This window comes from Mizuhopecten yessoensis, unplaced genomic scaffold (genome assembly GCF_002113885.1).
Source record: "Mizuhopecten yessoensis strain PY_sf001 unplaced genomic scaffold, ASM211388v2 scaffold3023, whole genome shotgun sequence".
Lineage (NCBI taxonomy): Eukaryota > Metazoa > Mollusca > Bivalvia > Pectinida > Pectinidae > Mizuhopecten > Mizuhopecten yessoensis.
The window spans coordinates 167,963-186,722 of record NW_018404837.1 but is presented as its reverse complement, the minus strand read 5'-3'; the positions used below and the strand labels follow the sequence as shown (position 1 = coordinate 186,722).

Sequence of the window (18,760 nt, the reverse complement as noted above, 5' to 3'; positions counted from 1 at the left end):
GTAGTAGTAGTAGTAGTAGTAGTAGTAGTAGTAGTAGTAGTAGTAGTAGTAGTAGTAGTAGTAGTAGTAGTAGTAGTGGTAGTAGTAGTAGTGGTGGTAGTAGTAGAAGTAGTAGTAGTAGTAGTAGTAGTAGTAGTAGTAGTGGTAGTGGTAGTGGTAGTGGTAGTTGTAGTAGTAGTAGTAGTAGTAGTAGTAGTAGTAGTAGTAGTAGTAGTAGTAGTAGTAGTAGGTAGTAGTAGTAGTAGTAGTAGTAGTAGTAGTAGTAGTAGTAGTAGTAGTAGTAGTCGTAGTAGTAGTTAAAGTAGTAGCAGTACAAATGTAGTAGTAGTAGTAGTAGTAGTAGTAGTAGTAGTAGTAGTAGTAGTAGTAGGAGGAGGAGGAGGAGTAATAGTAGAGGTAGTAGTAGAAGTAGCGTTAGTTAAAGTAGTAGCAGTACAAATGTAGTAGTAGTATAGTAGTAGTAGTAGTAGTAGTAGTAGTAGGAGGAGGAGTAATAGTAGAAGTAGCGTTAGTTAAAGTAGTAGCAGTACAAATGTAGTAGTAGTATAGTAGTAGTAGTAGTAGGAGGAGGAGGAGGAGGAGTAATAGTAGAGGTAGTAGTAGAAGTAGCGTTAGTTAAAGTAATAGTAGTACAAATGTAGTAGTAGTAGTAGTAGTAGTAGTAGTAGGAGGAGGAGGAGGAGGAGTAGTAAAAGTGTTTGTACATGTAATAGGAGTAGTACGTAATGTAGTGTAATTGTAGTAGTAGTTGAACGATTTGAATTCGATAGAGAAACACATAACAGTGGTGTTTGCATATGAATAGAATCGAACAGCTTTTAGATCGTTAACATTTCTTCCTTGGTTACTCTACGATTGCGATTTTAATTATGACAGGATTCTTTATTCTTTATAGCCGGGTGAATCTTCAAGGCCTATTTTCCGATATGGTATTGTATATGTTAAAAAATCTATCCGGACGCTATGGTTACCGGGTAAGTACTGAACCAAATCACGAATAACTAGAAGCTTATATTTTATTAATATCATTAACGACGTATATTTCTTTAGTAATATACTCTGTGTATATGTTGTTAATGAGCAACAGAAGTCCGCTAATAAAAATTGGATTCTCTCGTGTCACACACAAGTCAAAGTTGATTATGCGATCATTGGGCGGTGTCTGTATCAAATTAGGTCAACGGAAATTTCCATTTAACGAGTACATTTTACCTAATTAACGATATTAGACTTATCTCGATGAAGTTATAGTATTTCGTTCACTTATTGATATTATAAATATGCACAAGAAACAAATTTGTCTTCTGTGTAAAATTCTTAGTATCATAGTCTTTGGTCACTGTTCGAAAAAACGCATTATATCATAAAATAATAGGAGTTTCTTAACGTGATGTATTTCTCTACGACATGCATATGTATATATTCATAAAGTAACAGTGTCAGTTTGAATAATCAATGATAGCTATGCGTTGTATTATCGGTTAAAATATACAACTGTTGTATATATAGATCCCATTTACATGAAATTTCACCGATATACATTTTAATCAGTTCATTTCATTCACCTTAATCGTATAATAATACGCAAACGACACAATGGATGCTATGCAAATGTCGGAAATGGATCTTTTCGGGTTACATTTGACACGGAATAGTAATTATGTTTACGTAGGATCAATTGACCAATAATCAGCAGTGAAATAAAAAGACTGTCAAAACAATTATATGGCATTCAGTTTGCCATACCGACATGTTCAAACAGAAATATTCACTTACAGAATGTATTTGTTGAGTGAAAAACAAACAGGAGACAATGAAAAATAAACCATTGAAATGGCCATGATCAGATACAAATAAATACCTTCATGAAAGTATCAAATATGTGCCAGTATTTGTTGGTTGGCGGGTTTTAACTAATTACACATGACAATATCGAAGATGGCCAAGCACGTGATTATAATAGTATCGTTATCACAAATGAAAATATCTGAGATGTCCCAGCACGTGATTATAATAGTATCGTTATCACAAATGAACATATCTGAGATGTCCCAGCACGTGATTACAGGTGCCACTTGATCATACATAAAACATAAACGATTTCAACACCTGTCGATTCCACCTTTATCATACACTTGGTTTTTAGGAGATTAATTATTGGAAATTTGATATGCTATTCTCGTCGAGTTATTCAATGAAAACGCTAATACATCCTATCTTTCTCTTATTCCACCAGATACGTGGATTACGTTGTATAATAATTAACGCTAGGGAGAGCTATACAAACACACACAGTAATTACTTTAAAACAGGTTAACACGGTAGAACACATAAATCCGCTATGTTTTTTTTTTTATTCCTGTATTATCAGATGTGAATTTTTCTTGCTTACAAATTTCCCCTTTTCGTTGGATTTGCGGATCTCTTTACTGCGAATCATAATAATGATATTATGGCGACATTTACCAAGTGTACAATATTCCTCAGCAGTATGTATTCAGCGGAATAAAACTCATTGTTTAAAATCAATATTAAATAGATGGATCATCAGATAAGAACAAAATAAAGTACTAAATTCAAAAAAGGAATGGGAAATTGTTTTAATGTTTTTCTTTTTCATGTTCAATAAAACAGTGATTCACAAAGTGAATTACTAAAGAGATGTTTACATTATATTTGTTTACCTTAACCCCCCAGGAGATAGATTAATAGGAACACACAGTTCTAATACGAGTCTACAACTAAATACATACAAATCATTAAATATTTTTATTGATAATTCAAATAACGACAAGAGAAAAAAAATCTTACCATTCTTTAGAGGTTTGAATAAATCTGATTTCTTGCGGAACCATGGTAATATTCGTCCTATTTCTGCCTCCGTGCGGTCCTTCGGGTTCTTGTTGATAATGGCGATAACCTGATCATAGATGTGGGAAGCCATGTCACCAGACGGCATCTTTGACGTAGAATTGGTTTGGATGGCGCTGTCCGGTAAATGGGAAATGTCCACCCCTGAATACAAAGAGAACTTTCTCATTCTGACGGATGAAGTGGAACCAGATTGAATATTCATAATATACCGTTAATTAAAGCTTTTCTTGTCGGTCCAGCATCAATACATAGTGACTTCTCCCACGAGGTCTGCTATTTACGTGATGTTGTGTAAATACAAGATTGAGTTCGGCTTAAAACAATATATTAATATATGTATAACTGAAGTAGTAGTCCACAAAGGCAAATGGAAGCAGAACTGATGTAAACACAACGGGTATGTATCTAAGCTCAGTTTCAATATGTAGTAGAAGTCCACTTTGTCAAAAGCATGGTTTGATGATGGCATTGTAAATATCAAAACTAAAATCTGTTTATATCAGTTCCGTTACGTCAGTTCTCTTGTAAAACCATTTGTCACAGTTTCAACGTTAAGAAATATATGTCAGCTGAATAACATATTTCAGTTTGAAGTGGGATGTGTCCGACTTAAGCCAAGATTTATGGTTATGGAACGTCGCTGTTGTAAGAACAACAGGGGCCCTTTATCGTCGAGACAGTAATACTCAGTGTCTCCTCTAAAAGCTATCGTATCAGCTTTGCCGTTACGTGTAACACATTCGTCTGTATAAGTGTGCATTTACACCTATATCACATCTCTCGTTAATCCATGTTAGCAAATTAATAGGATAAATGCAATCTTTCTTTAAAAGTCTACATCGATACAAAAGAAAAGCAGACTGGAACAGATTTAATATTTATATAAATTAGGACCTTGCATACAAATCTGAATCTCTTATTGTGTATCAAAATAGCGAAAATAAAGACATGAATGAGAGGATAGCATAAATATGCAATCGAACAAAGAACATGTTCGTTCTTATAGCTATCATGTCACATTTATCGTTTTGAAATGTGCTAATAATACAATGATTCTATAAACAATATTAAAGTTGTTTTGTAAACACATCATGTTTACAGTGTAACTATTTTAAGCACGTGGCCATTGATACTTCAATTTCTCCAATGTTGTGTTGACGTGTCTCACATCACAAATATCCACATAAGTGTACGTGTACAATTCATCTGACGCATGGAACAAACTATAAAGCAATATTAATGAAACACAAGCCATAAAAATTCAAAACTCAACTGAAAATGAACACAAGCAACACTCATTTTAACGAAAACGTTTCTTAGGGCGCAGAAACATCAGCATTCTTGACAACAGGCTAGGGAACAGACAAAGCTCTCGATCTTTGTGCGATTGTGGTATTCCTATAGAAGGTTGTGAACGTTTCCGTTTACAGAGTCCAATATTGACCTTTAAAGGAGCACATATTAACCCGACTTCCACTTATATATCAAACCATAAACAATTCATCTAATTTTAGTGACAACGACCTAACAAACGAACAAAATATCTGTAATTGCAGATCGCACTCCTGCACAAGATTAGACCTAATGTATCACGCTGCATGTCGTTAAATGAAACATGATCCCAAAAGAATTGGGGACTTAATTTGGTGTCTTCTCTTTAGATGACATTATTGAGACCGAAATTGATCTGCTGTCCCTATTGCAAGACTTTAATATGTCTTTTATTCACTTTCCTGCCCTTTTTGACGATGTCATCATAGTCATCTGTTCTTATATGACCTTATTCTTAGTGGTTGCGAAGACGTTAAATCTTAAAGAAGCAATATTGCAGATCTGCAAAAGTTCATTTCGTTCACTAAGCGTTTGGACAACCAATTCGGTTCTGCCTTTTGAATCAAGGAACACAATCTTCCTATTCTCCAACCGTCCCCTTTACCTGCCATACAATCCTATAGCAAACCAAAAATAAAATTTCTGGAATTCTACAGTTTCTCTATCTTATCACACTTATACTCGTGACAATTAAAATAGTGTGTACCTTACGCAAGCTATTGCTATACAAACATGTATTGTCAACTTTCATTCCACATTAAACCCGATTCGTGCTACCATACGGACTTGCAAGAATGATTCATATAATATGATAGAATTTGTATCATAACTTTCCTTGAATTCAAATTACAAATGCTATCACTACAGAATTGCATATAACACAGTATTAAACAATATCTTTGCATGGAGGGAACGTAATTAAGATGTTGACAATAAATCTAAACCAAACTAAAAATTAAATGTTCACGTTGATATACACATACAAAGTGATATGCAGGCTACTTTTACAAACCAATCAATAACGGGTTTAGATTACTCAGAAAGCAAATTATACATAAAACTTGTGGAACCGACATTGAATGAACCGTGCAGGCCAAACGCTAGGATGTACAACCTTCGTGTGAAGTGGAACTCCGTCTGCTCTTTATAGATAACATGGTGGTGGTAGGTAGATTAGACTCCCGTGGAATACTGCTGTAGCAGACCCCTCTGTCCAGCATTGATTAGCACACTATGGTCAGCTACACTATAGCCTGATAAGTGCTGGGTTGTTTTTGATTTATTTACACTGAATTTAACAAATAAGGATTAAAAGTTCAGCCTATTGATCTGACATATAATCTAGCTTTACGCATACTGGATAGGACACCGGTTCAAGTGCATTACCAATGACCTACCGCCGTACAGAATTTGTCAATTTTTTGCTACACAACTTAAACTGTATGACGTCGGTGAATGACAAACATAACTTTGAAATTAACAATAAAACCTTTCTATAAAGACCGGATTTATGTAGAGAACAGCAGTATATATCGACAGGCTGTCTTCAAAATATCTTAGATAGTGCTTTCTATAGCGGAACACACTGTGTATAAAACCCCTTGTTTATTCAGACCGATTTTACTATCTCTCTTTAGCGGTCCTTATGGACATGTGTAATATATCTATGAATCCACCAAAACACATCCATAATTTGAACAAATGTACAATACATTGTCAAACATTACTTTAAATATATTTGGATATTCTACAAAGCTGTATACCATGTTGTTCATCGAGATGTATGCTATTGTATAACGAGGTACTCTGGTCTAGTGAAATATTCCCACTTCACTTGTGAATTCCATATTCGTCCAGTGTTCATTTCGTCATTCACATAGTAGAACCGTTATATATATTTGTACATTCGCCCACGTGGCGAACAGTGAAATGGTTAAAATGGAGAAACAACCACTTTGTATCAATAAAAGAGTGTACTAAAAGCAAAACAACCAATCATAATATTACATTGCTAACCCTTTCTAGATTATCCTTTTACTACCATTCCTAAACGGAAATACGTTTCCGTGTCTTTTCTTAACCATTGGATATTAAAACAAATGGTTAACACCCGTTTTTGTGTGCAACTATATATTAAGTTGCCTAATCGTCATCGTGGTACATTGTCTCTTCTATGTATCATAAGGGAACCCGAATTATTTCTATAGTTAAAGTTATGTTCAATACAAGCTATACTGACTGAACAAGGTAGAATGGTAGGTGTCTCAAGATAGACAGAGAATATACAGGTTGCACAAAAATTGTCGAACGGAGAAGGCGAAAATCAAAACGGTTGCAGTTGGTATAGCACACCTGTTCTTGTTTCTAAATCCTTAAGCAGAGCGAAGAGACACAAATCCCTGTGATGCAGCCTTGCATCGAATGCATCGCCTCGTACAATCATATAGTTGGATACTTACGTTTAGTATTTGTCCAAATCTACATGTGTTTGTGTAGGTAAGATTGTTCAAAGAAGATCAATGACATGACGTTACATAATATATAAAGTGGTATCACTCTAAAACGTTTAAATTGATAACATAAACAATGGTGGATTGTCAATCATTGCAAAACATTGAAAGGAAAACTTCTGGAAACCAGGGTAATTGATAAAGCCATTTCATTGCCGTTTTATACGAGTGTAGCCGTCAATAGTCAAATTGAGATGCATAGATGCCAATATACACAAGGGTTGGGGTTATTGATATCAAAAGCTGTGTTTATTAATTTCGAGATTTCCTTCATAACCGGTATTTTGAGTTCACTCAAGAGGTCATTGATTGTTGCGGGTACACCGATCAGAACGAACAATACCCGACCTCTATGTACAAACAGCTTAGACATGTCGAATGGGTGGATCACACAAAGTCCCTCTACACTCCGCTGTAGGTAATCCTGGGCACGGGACAAAAGGCTATACAACCAACTGTGTGTCACATGTAGAGGGATTTCTGACCGAGACACAGTAACAGAAAACCAATTATTGTTCGATATATACGAGCTGAAAATGACTAGTAAGGTTCTCTTCGACGAAGAAGAAAGCTGGTATGCTGGTAAATAGGAAAATGAGTTGAAAGTTCGTGTATATCTGAACTTATACAGCTTGAAAAAGGCACCGGTCGATCTGGAATCGTTGCGACACGTTTAATACGTACATTGTTTGTGTATAAAGTAAAACTTTGATATTACATATTTCTAAAACTGATGAATCTTATTGAAGTATTTCAGAATTTAATTATAATCTATTTTAGACGTTCACAGAGTACAGCAAAAAAGGTGATTTTTAACATGAATCTCAGACGTAGTGAATTAATTCAAATGCAACATGCACTACATAAACACAAAAGTCTGTGTGTCAACGAGCGATTCTCCTAAGACGTTCAAAGTTCAATTAATTCAAATGCAACATGTACTACATAAACACAAAAGTCTGTGTGTCAACGAGCGATTCTCCTAAGACGTTTCCAGTCTGCATTCCTCGTTGCTGTTGCACTACACATAAGACAAGGTTGCGAGATATTTGACATCATGTGACTACTGGGTTACGCATGTAGTACACTAACATGATGTGTGGTATTCGCGTCATAGTTCGTGTATAAACACCAAATGTGACGTTGTAATTTAATGAGCAGACATGACATGGCTGCAATAAAAGCAACAGACAGGAATTAAGATGACTACGTTAAGTTACCCCTAAGAAAAGTGATATGATTTAATTTTAACTTTGTTTCCAATTAGTTTCCTTAATCTAAAATAACACAAATCCGTTGTCGTTATCATATACTGTACATTGTATGTGCAGTAGTATTTTGTATTGATTTTGTATTGAATTTTTTAGGATTTAATATTTTTTATATTATATACCATATGTACAGGAGATGTTATTCCCTATATCGAGTTATTAATAAATGAATCCTATCCTTTCCTTCCTGGGGTGACTTGCGAAAGACTTTTCACATAACGAGCATGCACATTCTTTAGCCAGACTGTCTAAACAATGACTTTGAATAACAATACATTGATATAAACAGCATCATCCGCATTAAAAATTGCTATTAACTGATCACAATTGCATATTAAGAAATCGATATTTGTTACTATCATCGACATTCAGAATTGATATCAAGCGATCACAATTGTGTATTTAAAAATCGATATCTGTAACGTCAACGTTATTTTGAAAGGAATGTGTGATAACAGCAGAGGTTTGCCAATACTGTCTTAGCAATCTGATCTTATAGCCAGGACGTTCACCATAATGTCATACCTGTTTTCATGTTTAGCACAAGGCAAACCTCGCCGTTTGTGTGTAGTGGAAACCTATTAATTTAATGACTTTGACCTTGATCAGGATGTAAAAGCATATATTTAGCTTAGATTTGAACTATAGTGATGAAAACGCACAGCTTGTTGTGAAATGAAGACATGTAGTCATCAGGTGACAAATGTAAGCACGGGCGCGAAAGGAAAGCCCAGTTCAAATAATTATATGCTATTGTGATGTATCACTGTGGCGTATTGATAGGATTTTATAATTTACCGTGGCATTATACTAGATTTTACGGCATAGAAATATAGCGTTATAGCATTTTTCACTGTGGATAACTGGCGTTGTAAAAGGGATTCACTGTTTATTATTTTGGCGTGATAGCAGAGTTTCTATGCGGAATGCTGTGGCATTATCATGGGTTTTAAGCATGCAGTACTGTGGCAGTGTAACATGCGTTTACTATAAGATCGACTATTTGGCTAAACGTATTTGTATCAACAGCTAAGTAACTTTGATAGTGTGAGTGAAAACAACGTTTTACTAAACTGAAATTGAACCTGAACACGAAGGATTTCAAATCGACAACAATCAGACAACAAACAGTTAGATAATGTACTATAGATTAAATTTAAATCAAACTTTATAGATTTAACAACAATTGTGAAACAAGTTTCTTAACAAATATTAATCACACTAGTTGACACGGATGGTAGCGCATAAGGGGTCTTAATGTGGAAGGACACCGGAGCACCTGGAGAAATCCCACGTGGTTTGGGAAGGTGACCCAATACCATTTCAAATCCGATCGGGCAGTCGAACCCTGGTCACCTTGGTGAAAGGCGAGTGCGCTTTCCACTGGCCAACCGATCACTCTATACAGTAATACTATAATATGCGGTGATATCGTTGATATCATGTAACTGGAATATATATGAAACAACTGATTTCTGACATTTAAAATTCAATGTATTCACGTATATTAAAGTAATATAAAAACAAAGTAAAGAAAACCACAGACACACATACACACATAAAGAAAAAAAAGAAAACAAGAAGGCATCATGTACCCTAAAAATATTTCTTGTAATACTCATGGTACAAACCTTCACTCAGCTGGTAGACAGACAGTCCCTGAGATAAGTCGTAACCTTTTTACTGAGATTTATTCTGGCACAGTTTGCATGGAATACTAGTTAAAGAAATTAATGATATGATGTAGCCAAAGGATATTCATTTATAACTTCATGAAGGGTTTTACTCATTTATACCTTCCACCCCCTTTTTCACTCTGTGCTGTAGCTGTATGTCTACGTACATTGTATGTTTAATGGGGTATTTAGTCAAATAACACCCTTAAAATCGATTAGATACTGAAAATATATAACTCCTAATGAACATTTACGTAGTTGATCATGGCATGACCTGAAGCCAGCGTCCAATGTGGTCAGTTTCATCTTTTGGGAAAGCCAGTGATAAAAATTGCTACGACCGAAATAGCGCAATATCCGGGCATTTTAGTGAGAAGTAAACATTAAAGTAACCGACAGTGAATCAAATTTCACACATAACACACGCATGTCGCTTTGAATTTACACAATACATCGCAAGCACCCATTATAAGTATCATAATATATAAATCTAATAAATATACAAATAAAAATACAACATTTGATAAAGCGCCCAATCTAGCTAAAATAAGCCACTCTAAAGCGCTTTACAGTTCATAGATATTCAATTTTAATACAGTCAATACAATTAGCATATATATTAATCAATACAATATTGAGGAATTCGCATTAAATAAAGTCGATTATCTGCATCGACTTTATAGAGTTTAAATTCGTTATTTCCTTTCTTTATATTTCAAGAAGTTAGTTTTACGTCATAAGGTGGTCATCTCTCCCGGTGAATTTATTCTCCTGGTATGTTTCGGACCATTATAGACAATGGTTTTTATTAAAATGAACAAAATTATCATATGATATAGTAAAAATGTTCACATTTGTAATTGATGCTTCCTTAATTCCTTAATTCCCTACTTCGTATTTTTAGTGATTGTTGGTCACCATAAGTCTAAGATATATATAAGAAATGGTGGCCATGTATATAATCGTGGCTGGCATTAAATCACATAGGTAAAAACATAGTTAAAACCCTTAATTAAAGCTTCTCTAATTTACAACCTTAATTTAAACTTCTCTAATTTAGGTATACATGTACAATGGTCAACTGCACACAGGATACATAATCCATGTTGTGGAGCGGCGCATCCACGTTTATTAGCTGGGAAGGCTGGTATTTTACTTGAATATAATATGGTTTATGTTTAATCAGTTATTTGGGGAGAGCATTCGTCGCATTTAACAGTGAGGCGGCCAACAAAGTGAATATATTCATACAACGTTTTTTTAATGAAAAAAATACAAATCTTATTTATTTGCATAAAAAACGCTTGTCGCTGATGAACCCGTTCACTATTTTTGATAATTTCCCTTGTTTATGATATCATAACATATGATGACCTGTACGTTCTTTTCATGGTACATCGTCGTCAGCAGTATTAATTTTTCTCATTTTTTTTTAAAGTATGCCTATTACAAAACTAAAACTAGATTCTAACAAGCATACAGGACTTATTCATAGTTCGACATGAATGGTATTTCTTTAAATTTGTTTTTCTACTCTGATCTTTGTATATTTTATTCTATTGAAAATGTATTATATACGAATATTATGATGCTTATTTACATACTTGTATGATAGGTTCCCTCTGAACAATCTGAACAACAGAAGAATTTAAATAACGAGTTTGGATCATTATACAGATACACACGTCTGCCTCTATCTACATTTGTAGTATATGTAGTGTTGCTTTGTAAGCCAGCGCTTTGTTACCGACACGATCGACGCGTTCCGGTCGTCGCCTCCGAATCTCAACAATGTCAAATAAAAATGCGCTATTTGATCAAGTAAAACTTATTTCCACTGGACGTTTTATTTCACTCGTCTTCTTCATGTTCTGATCTCCTGCCAACACCGTTCTACGTAATGAAGCAATGATTTCAAAGATTCTATCTTTAGCTGCAGAGGTATTTTGAATAATTGCTTTTATTCCCTAAAGTATAATCAAAACAATAATCATCGTTAAATTGTAAACAAAGACGTCATCAAATTAAACACCACTTACCTAAAGTGAGCCAACTAACGAACTCTATGTAGCTTGAAAAAACACAATTTATAGAACGATTGATATGTCGATAAGCAGATAGCTGGAGGGATAAATAAATGGACAGACGGATGATGGTATAAATGAATAAATTGACGGACGAATGCTTGGATAAATGAATAAATTAACGGTCAGATGGAGGGATAAAGGTATAAATTGATGGACAGATTGAGGGATTAATTTATAAGTTAACGGACAGACGGATAGATAAATAAATAAATTGATAGACGGATACATGGATAAATGAAACAATTGACGCACGGATAAATGAATACATGACGGACAGACGGATACATGGATAAATGAATAAATGACGGGCGGACGGATGGATAAATGAAAAAATTGACGGTCAGATTGAGGGATAAATGAATAAATTGACGGACAAATGGAGGGATTAATGAATAAATTAACGGACGGACGGATGGATGGATAAATAATAAAATTGATAGACGGATACATGGACAAATGAATAAATCGACGGACGAACAGAGGGGAAAATAAATAAATTGACGGACAGATGGAGGGATAAATGAATAAATTGACGGACGGATGGAGGGATAAATGAATAAATTGACGGACGGGAGGATAAATAAATAACTTAACGAACAGATACATGGAAAAATGAATAAATTGACGGACGGACGGATGGATAAATGAATAAATTGACGGACGGATAAATGGCTTTACGTGTTCACAACAACGGAGGTCACAGGAAGACGTGTCCACAGATGATAGTGACTGACGAACCATTTACAGTGTCATCTCCCTGGACATCGCAGCATAACACCTGTGCCCGTCACATTATTCCTTAACGGCCTAACCATAGGTCAAAAAGGGTAGGAAAAAAACCCCGATAGAGGTCATAAAAGTTAAACTGTGGACAACTGGTATCAACTGGTCTCTTCTGTGTCTGCGGGGGAAAAACAACACAGCAGAAAACCGCCTATTCGTATTGGGCCTAACCATTGTCATTTACTACGGCCATGCAATGCGATACATTTTAATTATCCCCAGTCTACATGTAGGCTTGCTACACTAGATCTTTCCATCAGAAGAATAGGTTTGATGTTTGTCTCTCGTAGAATATGATCCTTACAGTGACACTTAGATCACACATCGCCATTGTTGTCCCCCAAAGTTTAATGACTTCAGCTAATCCCGATCTAAATTTTAGGTTACCGATCTTTGTGGCTTACTTTAACAATCAAAGATGTTTGGATAGGTTAATGAGTGTTTTCATTGACTTTAATGTTGATCAATATTCCTGTATATATAAACAATTGTTTTGGTTATTGAAATAAATTCGTTCATATATCGTAAAAAATGCTACGTTTGCGTTAATTTAGAAAGAAAAAAGTGCGAATTTGTGTAGAGTTTTAATTTTGGTCTTGTAATCATCAGCTTTGTAGTATTTCTTGATTTTAGTTATTGTTTCCTGCCATGTAAAGCTAACCCATTTATTTAACCGTGCAAATATATCTTTTTTGAAAATAAACAAAATAATTTACTGATAGAAATGCGTGGATATAGGAACAATACATGGACCTTAGACTACAAACGAAGATAATTATCATCAACATGTATTTTTTTTTTTTTTTTTTTTAAATTTTCAATAATAGTAACCATATAGACCATTATCAATAATATGAATGTTTCACCGTAACCATACTAAACAACACCACGCAATGATATTTGCTATATATCTAAGTATATTATAACACCTAATAATATTATTAAAACTACATATGTATGATACTCAATTAAGAAATAAATGGCAATAAGACTAATAGAATAATTTGTCTGGACTACTGGTAGCATAGCTGTACACCAACACCGTTATAGCTACTAGATATGAACTTACGCCAATAACCAATAAACAAAGACCAATGTTACAAATTACCAATAACAAATATTCGAACATCTCTCCAGTAATAATAATAAAAATATACAAAAATGTATTAAAGAAAACGATGGTGTCGTGTGCTGTATGACTTACATGTAAAAATGCCACATATGATCACACATGATCAACAATTTTCGTTATAAAAAAAATAACTTACCTGTCTGTGTGTTAAATCCCTGGACTGCCCTGGGTTTCTAATGGCACTGTACAACTGGTATGATATTGACCAGCTGAAAAGTGTATCAGTGCACACAGCACGTCTCCAACCGCATCGTACAGGTAAATCTATAACCGATGCTGGAATAGCAATATAAGAGAAATTTTCAATATCGTTAACTACACTGTTTCCTTATACATAACACAAGAATTACGCCCAGAAGCACGTCTTTGTCTGTTACACCACACCACCTCTATCTATATAGTAACGGTCAGCTATTTCTGTAACCACAGAGACGGACAATCAATGTGTATTTTGAGTATCTGTATTCCCCTTATGGATTTTAAAACGTCTGCTGCGTCTGGTCATAGCGATTTTGATTGAAACGAGCGTCAGTATCAATATATTAAGATTATAGCCGTTCCGTTCAGTACTTGCACCCTGGTTAATGTTATGACTGAAGTACTTCACGACCATTGGTTGATACACACGTGTATTCACGGGATGAGCGATGGATACAGTCTATCCACTCTATGTGTTAATATTTATATACACCGTTTAAAATACAGGCCAACAGGAGCGATTAAATCAATTGAACAATCTTATTTCATATTTTTTATAAAATGAATAAAGTTTACGTTTTATATAAAAAAAAAATCTAGATTTCCCTACAATCTTAATGAATATCGTGAAATCATCCCATCGTGTTTGTAGCACTATTCTACGTTATTTACAACACTGTCGAGTTAATTATTTACGGGACCTTGGTATACATAACAAGAATTAGGCTGCTCTGTAGGACAGACGCTCATACGGTAGTAAAGTCTGAAGCTGTCATCATCTATGTATGTTGATTAAAATATATATCCGACAGGTACTGTTGTTCTCGGATTCCCTCTTGTTTACAGGAAAAAGTAATTTTCAAAAGAGTTTGAGGTAACTAATATCCGCATATGAAGAGTTCGTTTTCTTTGATAGCGATCTCATTGTAGGTTTTCCTTGGAAAGCTGTTTAAAACTTGTATAGAAACGAAAATTAAATTTTCTATAACTATATTTGTGTATATAATATAGTATAGCCCCTGCCCCAACAGTGCAATTCTACTTGAGTAGTGAGAGTTGGAAGAAGCAGGTACATGTACCCCCAACGGTAAAAGTACCGTGAAATATCTACCTGATCACAGTGTCCATGAAAAACACATTTAAGTATCGGACAGAAATCTGTACTTCTTTCTGATAATACTAAAGTGTCCACGGGGGGAAGTAGCCAGGTGAAAGGTTAATTTCTTGAACGTTTCCAATTTTACTGGATCCAGACATAGAAAATTGACCAATCGCAACGATAAACCAACCAAATCGCTGTAGTACATGTACCATACTTTTTTGTGAGTGGTGGTGTTTTGGGGATGGGGTTGGGAGTGTTGAGGTCTGTTGTCCATTGACACTTTTGGAAACTGTACAGCAGCAAACAGATGATTTCTAGGATGATCTGTTGACCAGGGGGAGGTGTATCCAGAGTTTCGGGCTAGGGGGTGGGGTCCGTGAGCCAATTCGACCACGATTCTATCACAGAGGAAGCGTATGAATGGAAAAACCCATTCGATAGAAACTCATAAAATGTATATTAGTTCGGTAATGTTTTATACTTGATTCCTGCGATCGATTTGGCAAGTTCAATTAGAAAGGGAAATGAGTTTGAATCGAAATGTTATCCTATGCGATTGCCTTCGTGAAATGGTACAATGGACATGCTTTAGTGTTTGGAGTTGTAAGGTTAGGTTATATTGGAGATTTAAAGGTCCTCGCCGGGGCTAATATCACACCCACTGATGGGAGCTTAAGGGGACACGTTCGCTAGTATGTCACCCTTTAGTGTGTGCTGGCATATTATAATTGTGTTGATAACAATTAACGGTTATACGTGTAAGTAGTTCTAAATGGTCCTGAAACACTCAGCCATTCTCGTCCTGTTTATATGTATACAAACTACATTGTTTACTGGGCCTTTGTGACTATTTGAAAGTTAAAGGAGATATGCGTGACGGGGTAATTTCAAACATATAAAAGGCCACTCTAAGATTTACATATATCTATGTAAGACCTTTTTAAGGTGGGCACCCGCCGAGTTCTAGAGATATTTCCCAATTTGAAAAATGTAAACTTTTTCTTTTAAAAGATTCATCAAAAATACGTTTTAAACGTGCTGCAACGTTTCAAGACCGATTGGTCCCTTTGTCAACTATGATATTTATAACGTGCTATGGAAGTAAGATACAAAAAGCCACGTCATATATGGCCCGTAAGTGTAAGGCCTGAAAACCAAGGCCAATGAAGTATGCCCATAAAGTAAGATCACTAAAGTAAGATCACCAAAGTAAGGTCAGTGAAGTAAAGTCACGAAGTAACGTCATGATGAAGATCAGCGAAGTAACGTCATGAAGTAAGATCAGTGAAGAAAGGTCATAAAGTAACGACATGAAATAGGATCAGAGAAGTAAGGTCATGAAGTAAGATAAGTGAAGTAAGGTCATGAAGTAAGGCCATGAAGTAAGATCAATGAAGTAAGGTCATGAAGTAAGATCAGTGAAGTAAGGTCAGGAAGTAAGGCCATGAAGTAAGATCAATGAAGTAAGGTCATGAAGTAAGATCTGTGAAGTAAAGTCATGAATTAAGATCAGTGAAGTAAGGTCATGAAGTAAGGCCATAAAGTAAGATCAATGAAGTAAGGTCATGAAGTAAGATCTGTGAAGTAAAGTCATGAATTAAGATCAGTGAAGTAAGGTCATGAAGTAAGGCCATGAAGTAAGATCAATGAAGTAAGGTCATGAAGTAAGATCTGTGAAGTAAAGTCATGAATTAAGATCAGTGAAGTAAGGTCATGAAGTAAGGTCATGAATTAAGATCAGTGAAGTAAAGTCATGAAGTAAGATCAGTAAAGTAAAGTCATGAAGTAAGATCAGTGAAGTAAAGTCATGAAGAAAGATCAGTGAAGTAACGTCATGAAGTAAGATCAGTGAAGTAAAGTAATGAAGTAAGATCAGTGAAGTAAAGTAATGAAGTAAGATCAGTGAAGTAAGGTCATGAAGTAAAAGATCTGTGAAGTAAAGTCATGAAGTAAGGTCATGAAGTAAGATCAATGAAGTAACGTCATGAAGTAAGATCAGTGAAGTAAGGTAATGAAGTAAGATCAGTGGAGTAAGATCAGTGAAGTAAGGTCATGAAGTAAGGTCATGAATTAAGATCAGTGAAGTAAGATCAGTGAAGTAATGTCATGAAGTAAGATCAGTGAAGTAATGTCATGAAGTAAGATCAGTGAAGTAAGGTAATGAAGTAAGATCATGAATTAAGATCAGTGAAGTAAGATCAGTGAAGTAACGTCATGAATTAAGATCAGTGAAGTAAGGTCATGAATTAAGATCAGTGAAGGAAGGTCATGAAGTAAGGTCATGAATTAAGATCAGTGAAGTAAGATCAGTGAAGTAACGTCATGAATTAAGATCAGTGAAGTAAGGGCATGAAGTAAGATCAGTGAAGTAACGTCATGAAGTAAGATCAGTGAAGTAAGGTCATGAAGTAAGATCAGTGAAGTAAGGTCATGAAGTAAGGTCATGAATTAAGATCAGTGAAGTAAGATCAGTGAAGTAACGTCATGAAGTAAGATCAGTGAAGTAACGTCATGAAGTAAGTAAGATCAGTGAAGTAAGGTCATGAAGTAAGATCAGTGAAGTAAGGTCATGAAGTAAGATCAGTGAAGTAACGTCATAAAGTAAGATCAGTGAAGTAAGGTCATGAAGTAAGATCAGTGAAGTAAGGTCATGAAGTAAGATCAGTGAAGTAAGGTCATGAAATAAGATCAGTGAAGTAAAGTCACGAAGTAAGATCAGTGAAGTAAAGTCATGAAGTAAGATCAGTGAAGTACGGTCAGTGAGCTAATGCCTGTGACGTATTATCCTTGATGTCAGGGTTATCTGCATTCATAACAAACATCACACCAGATGTAACCGAGACTGAAATGTATCTACGTCAATCTGGAGCATTGCTTTGCTACCACGAGACAAAAAATACAATTGTGATTATACACCCTACTTTATTTACAATTTCATATTTAGATTCTGAGAAATAATTGTGTTTTCTTTATACCCAAATATAAAATAGTATAGTGAACATGTCCGCACATATTAACGTATGTACCCATAAAATAATCATTATACCCACACACGAGAAATCAATGCAGTTACCTTTTTGTTTTAAAAAAAAGGAACAAATAACGACAATATGATTTGCCTTACAAACGTGAAAGACAGTTGTATTGCATTTAAATAAACAGAATTTAATAGCTTACCATATTTCAAATTCACACGTTTTAAACATCCCAACGGCTTCCTATTAAATAAGATAAACACGTTCGAAGTTCATTTGGCGATTTGACTCTAGAAATCCAATTAATCTTAATCGTTTTTATCTTATTACAAAATACGGACTGAATCAGTAGGCCATATTACTATAACGTACACTAGGGGACATTTTGATCAGATTGACTGGGTGTGTTGGCTTTTGTAAAATAATGAGCATGAAAATATTTAAACCTGATCTATTAAAATTTAAATATGTTTTATTCGAACGGTTTCGATTAATACCTTACCCGCTCTGTATATCATTAAAGTATACTGCGGTATTTGTTAAATATTACTTTCACACTCATAAATTTGTGAAAAGAATTTTGACAGATATTGAAATCTGATGTGACGTGGATTCCATTAACACGGTCTACATCGGGGTTAGGGGATGTTGTTCAGTATTTAGATGTGAATTATTTACCATATCTCAACTATATCTGTCATTTATCAGCGTCATATTCACCCATATAACCCTTTCACTAGAAAGTCAGATCAATATCTTTGTCACCCGATACAAATCCACCATTTAAATACTTTCACTGAGGACATATGTTAATTAGTCA

General features: G+C 34.9%; 1 protein-coding gene across 3 annotated transcripts in view; it reads right to left on the bottom strand.

The window, feature by feature from the left end:
• LOC110446855 overlaps window positions 1-18,211 on the bottom strand; it is a 45,513-nt gene extending 27,302 nt beyond the window's left edge. For 2 of the 3 annotated variants that reach the window (XM_021492179.1, XM_021492180.1), the window contains exons 1-2: window positions 13,802-14,257; window positions 2,812-3,015 (exon numbers count right to left, since the gene is read on the bottom strand). In XM_021492179.1, coding sequence (XP_021347854.1) covers window positions 2,812-2,959 — 148 coding nt within the window. In that variant the 5' untranslated portion in view covers window positions 2,960-3,015; window positions 13,802-14,257. Of the gene's footprint in view, window positions 1-2,811; window positions 3,016-13,801; window positions 14,258-18,142 lie in introns of those variants that run through there. The other variant, XM_021492178.1, reaches the window with a different exon arrangement.
• Window positions 18,212-18,760: the final 549 nt, after the last annotated feature.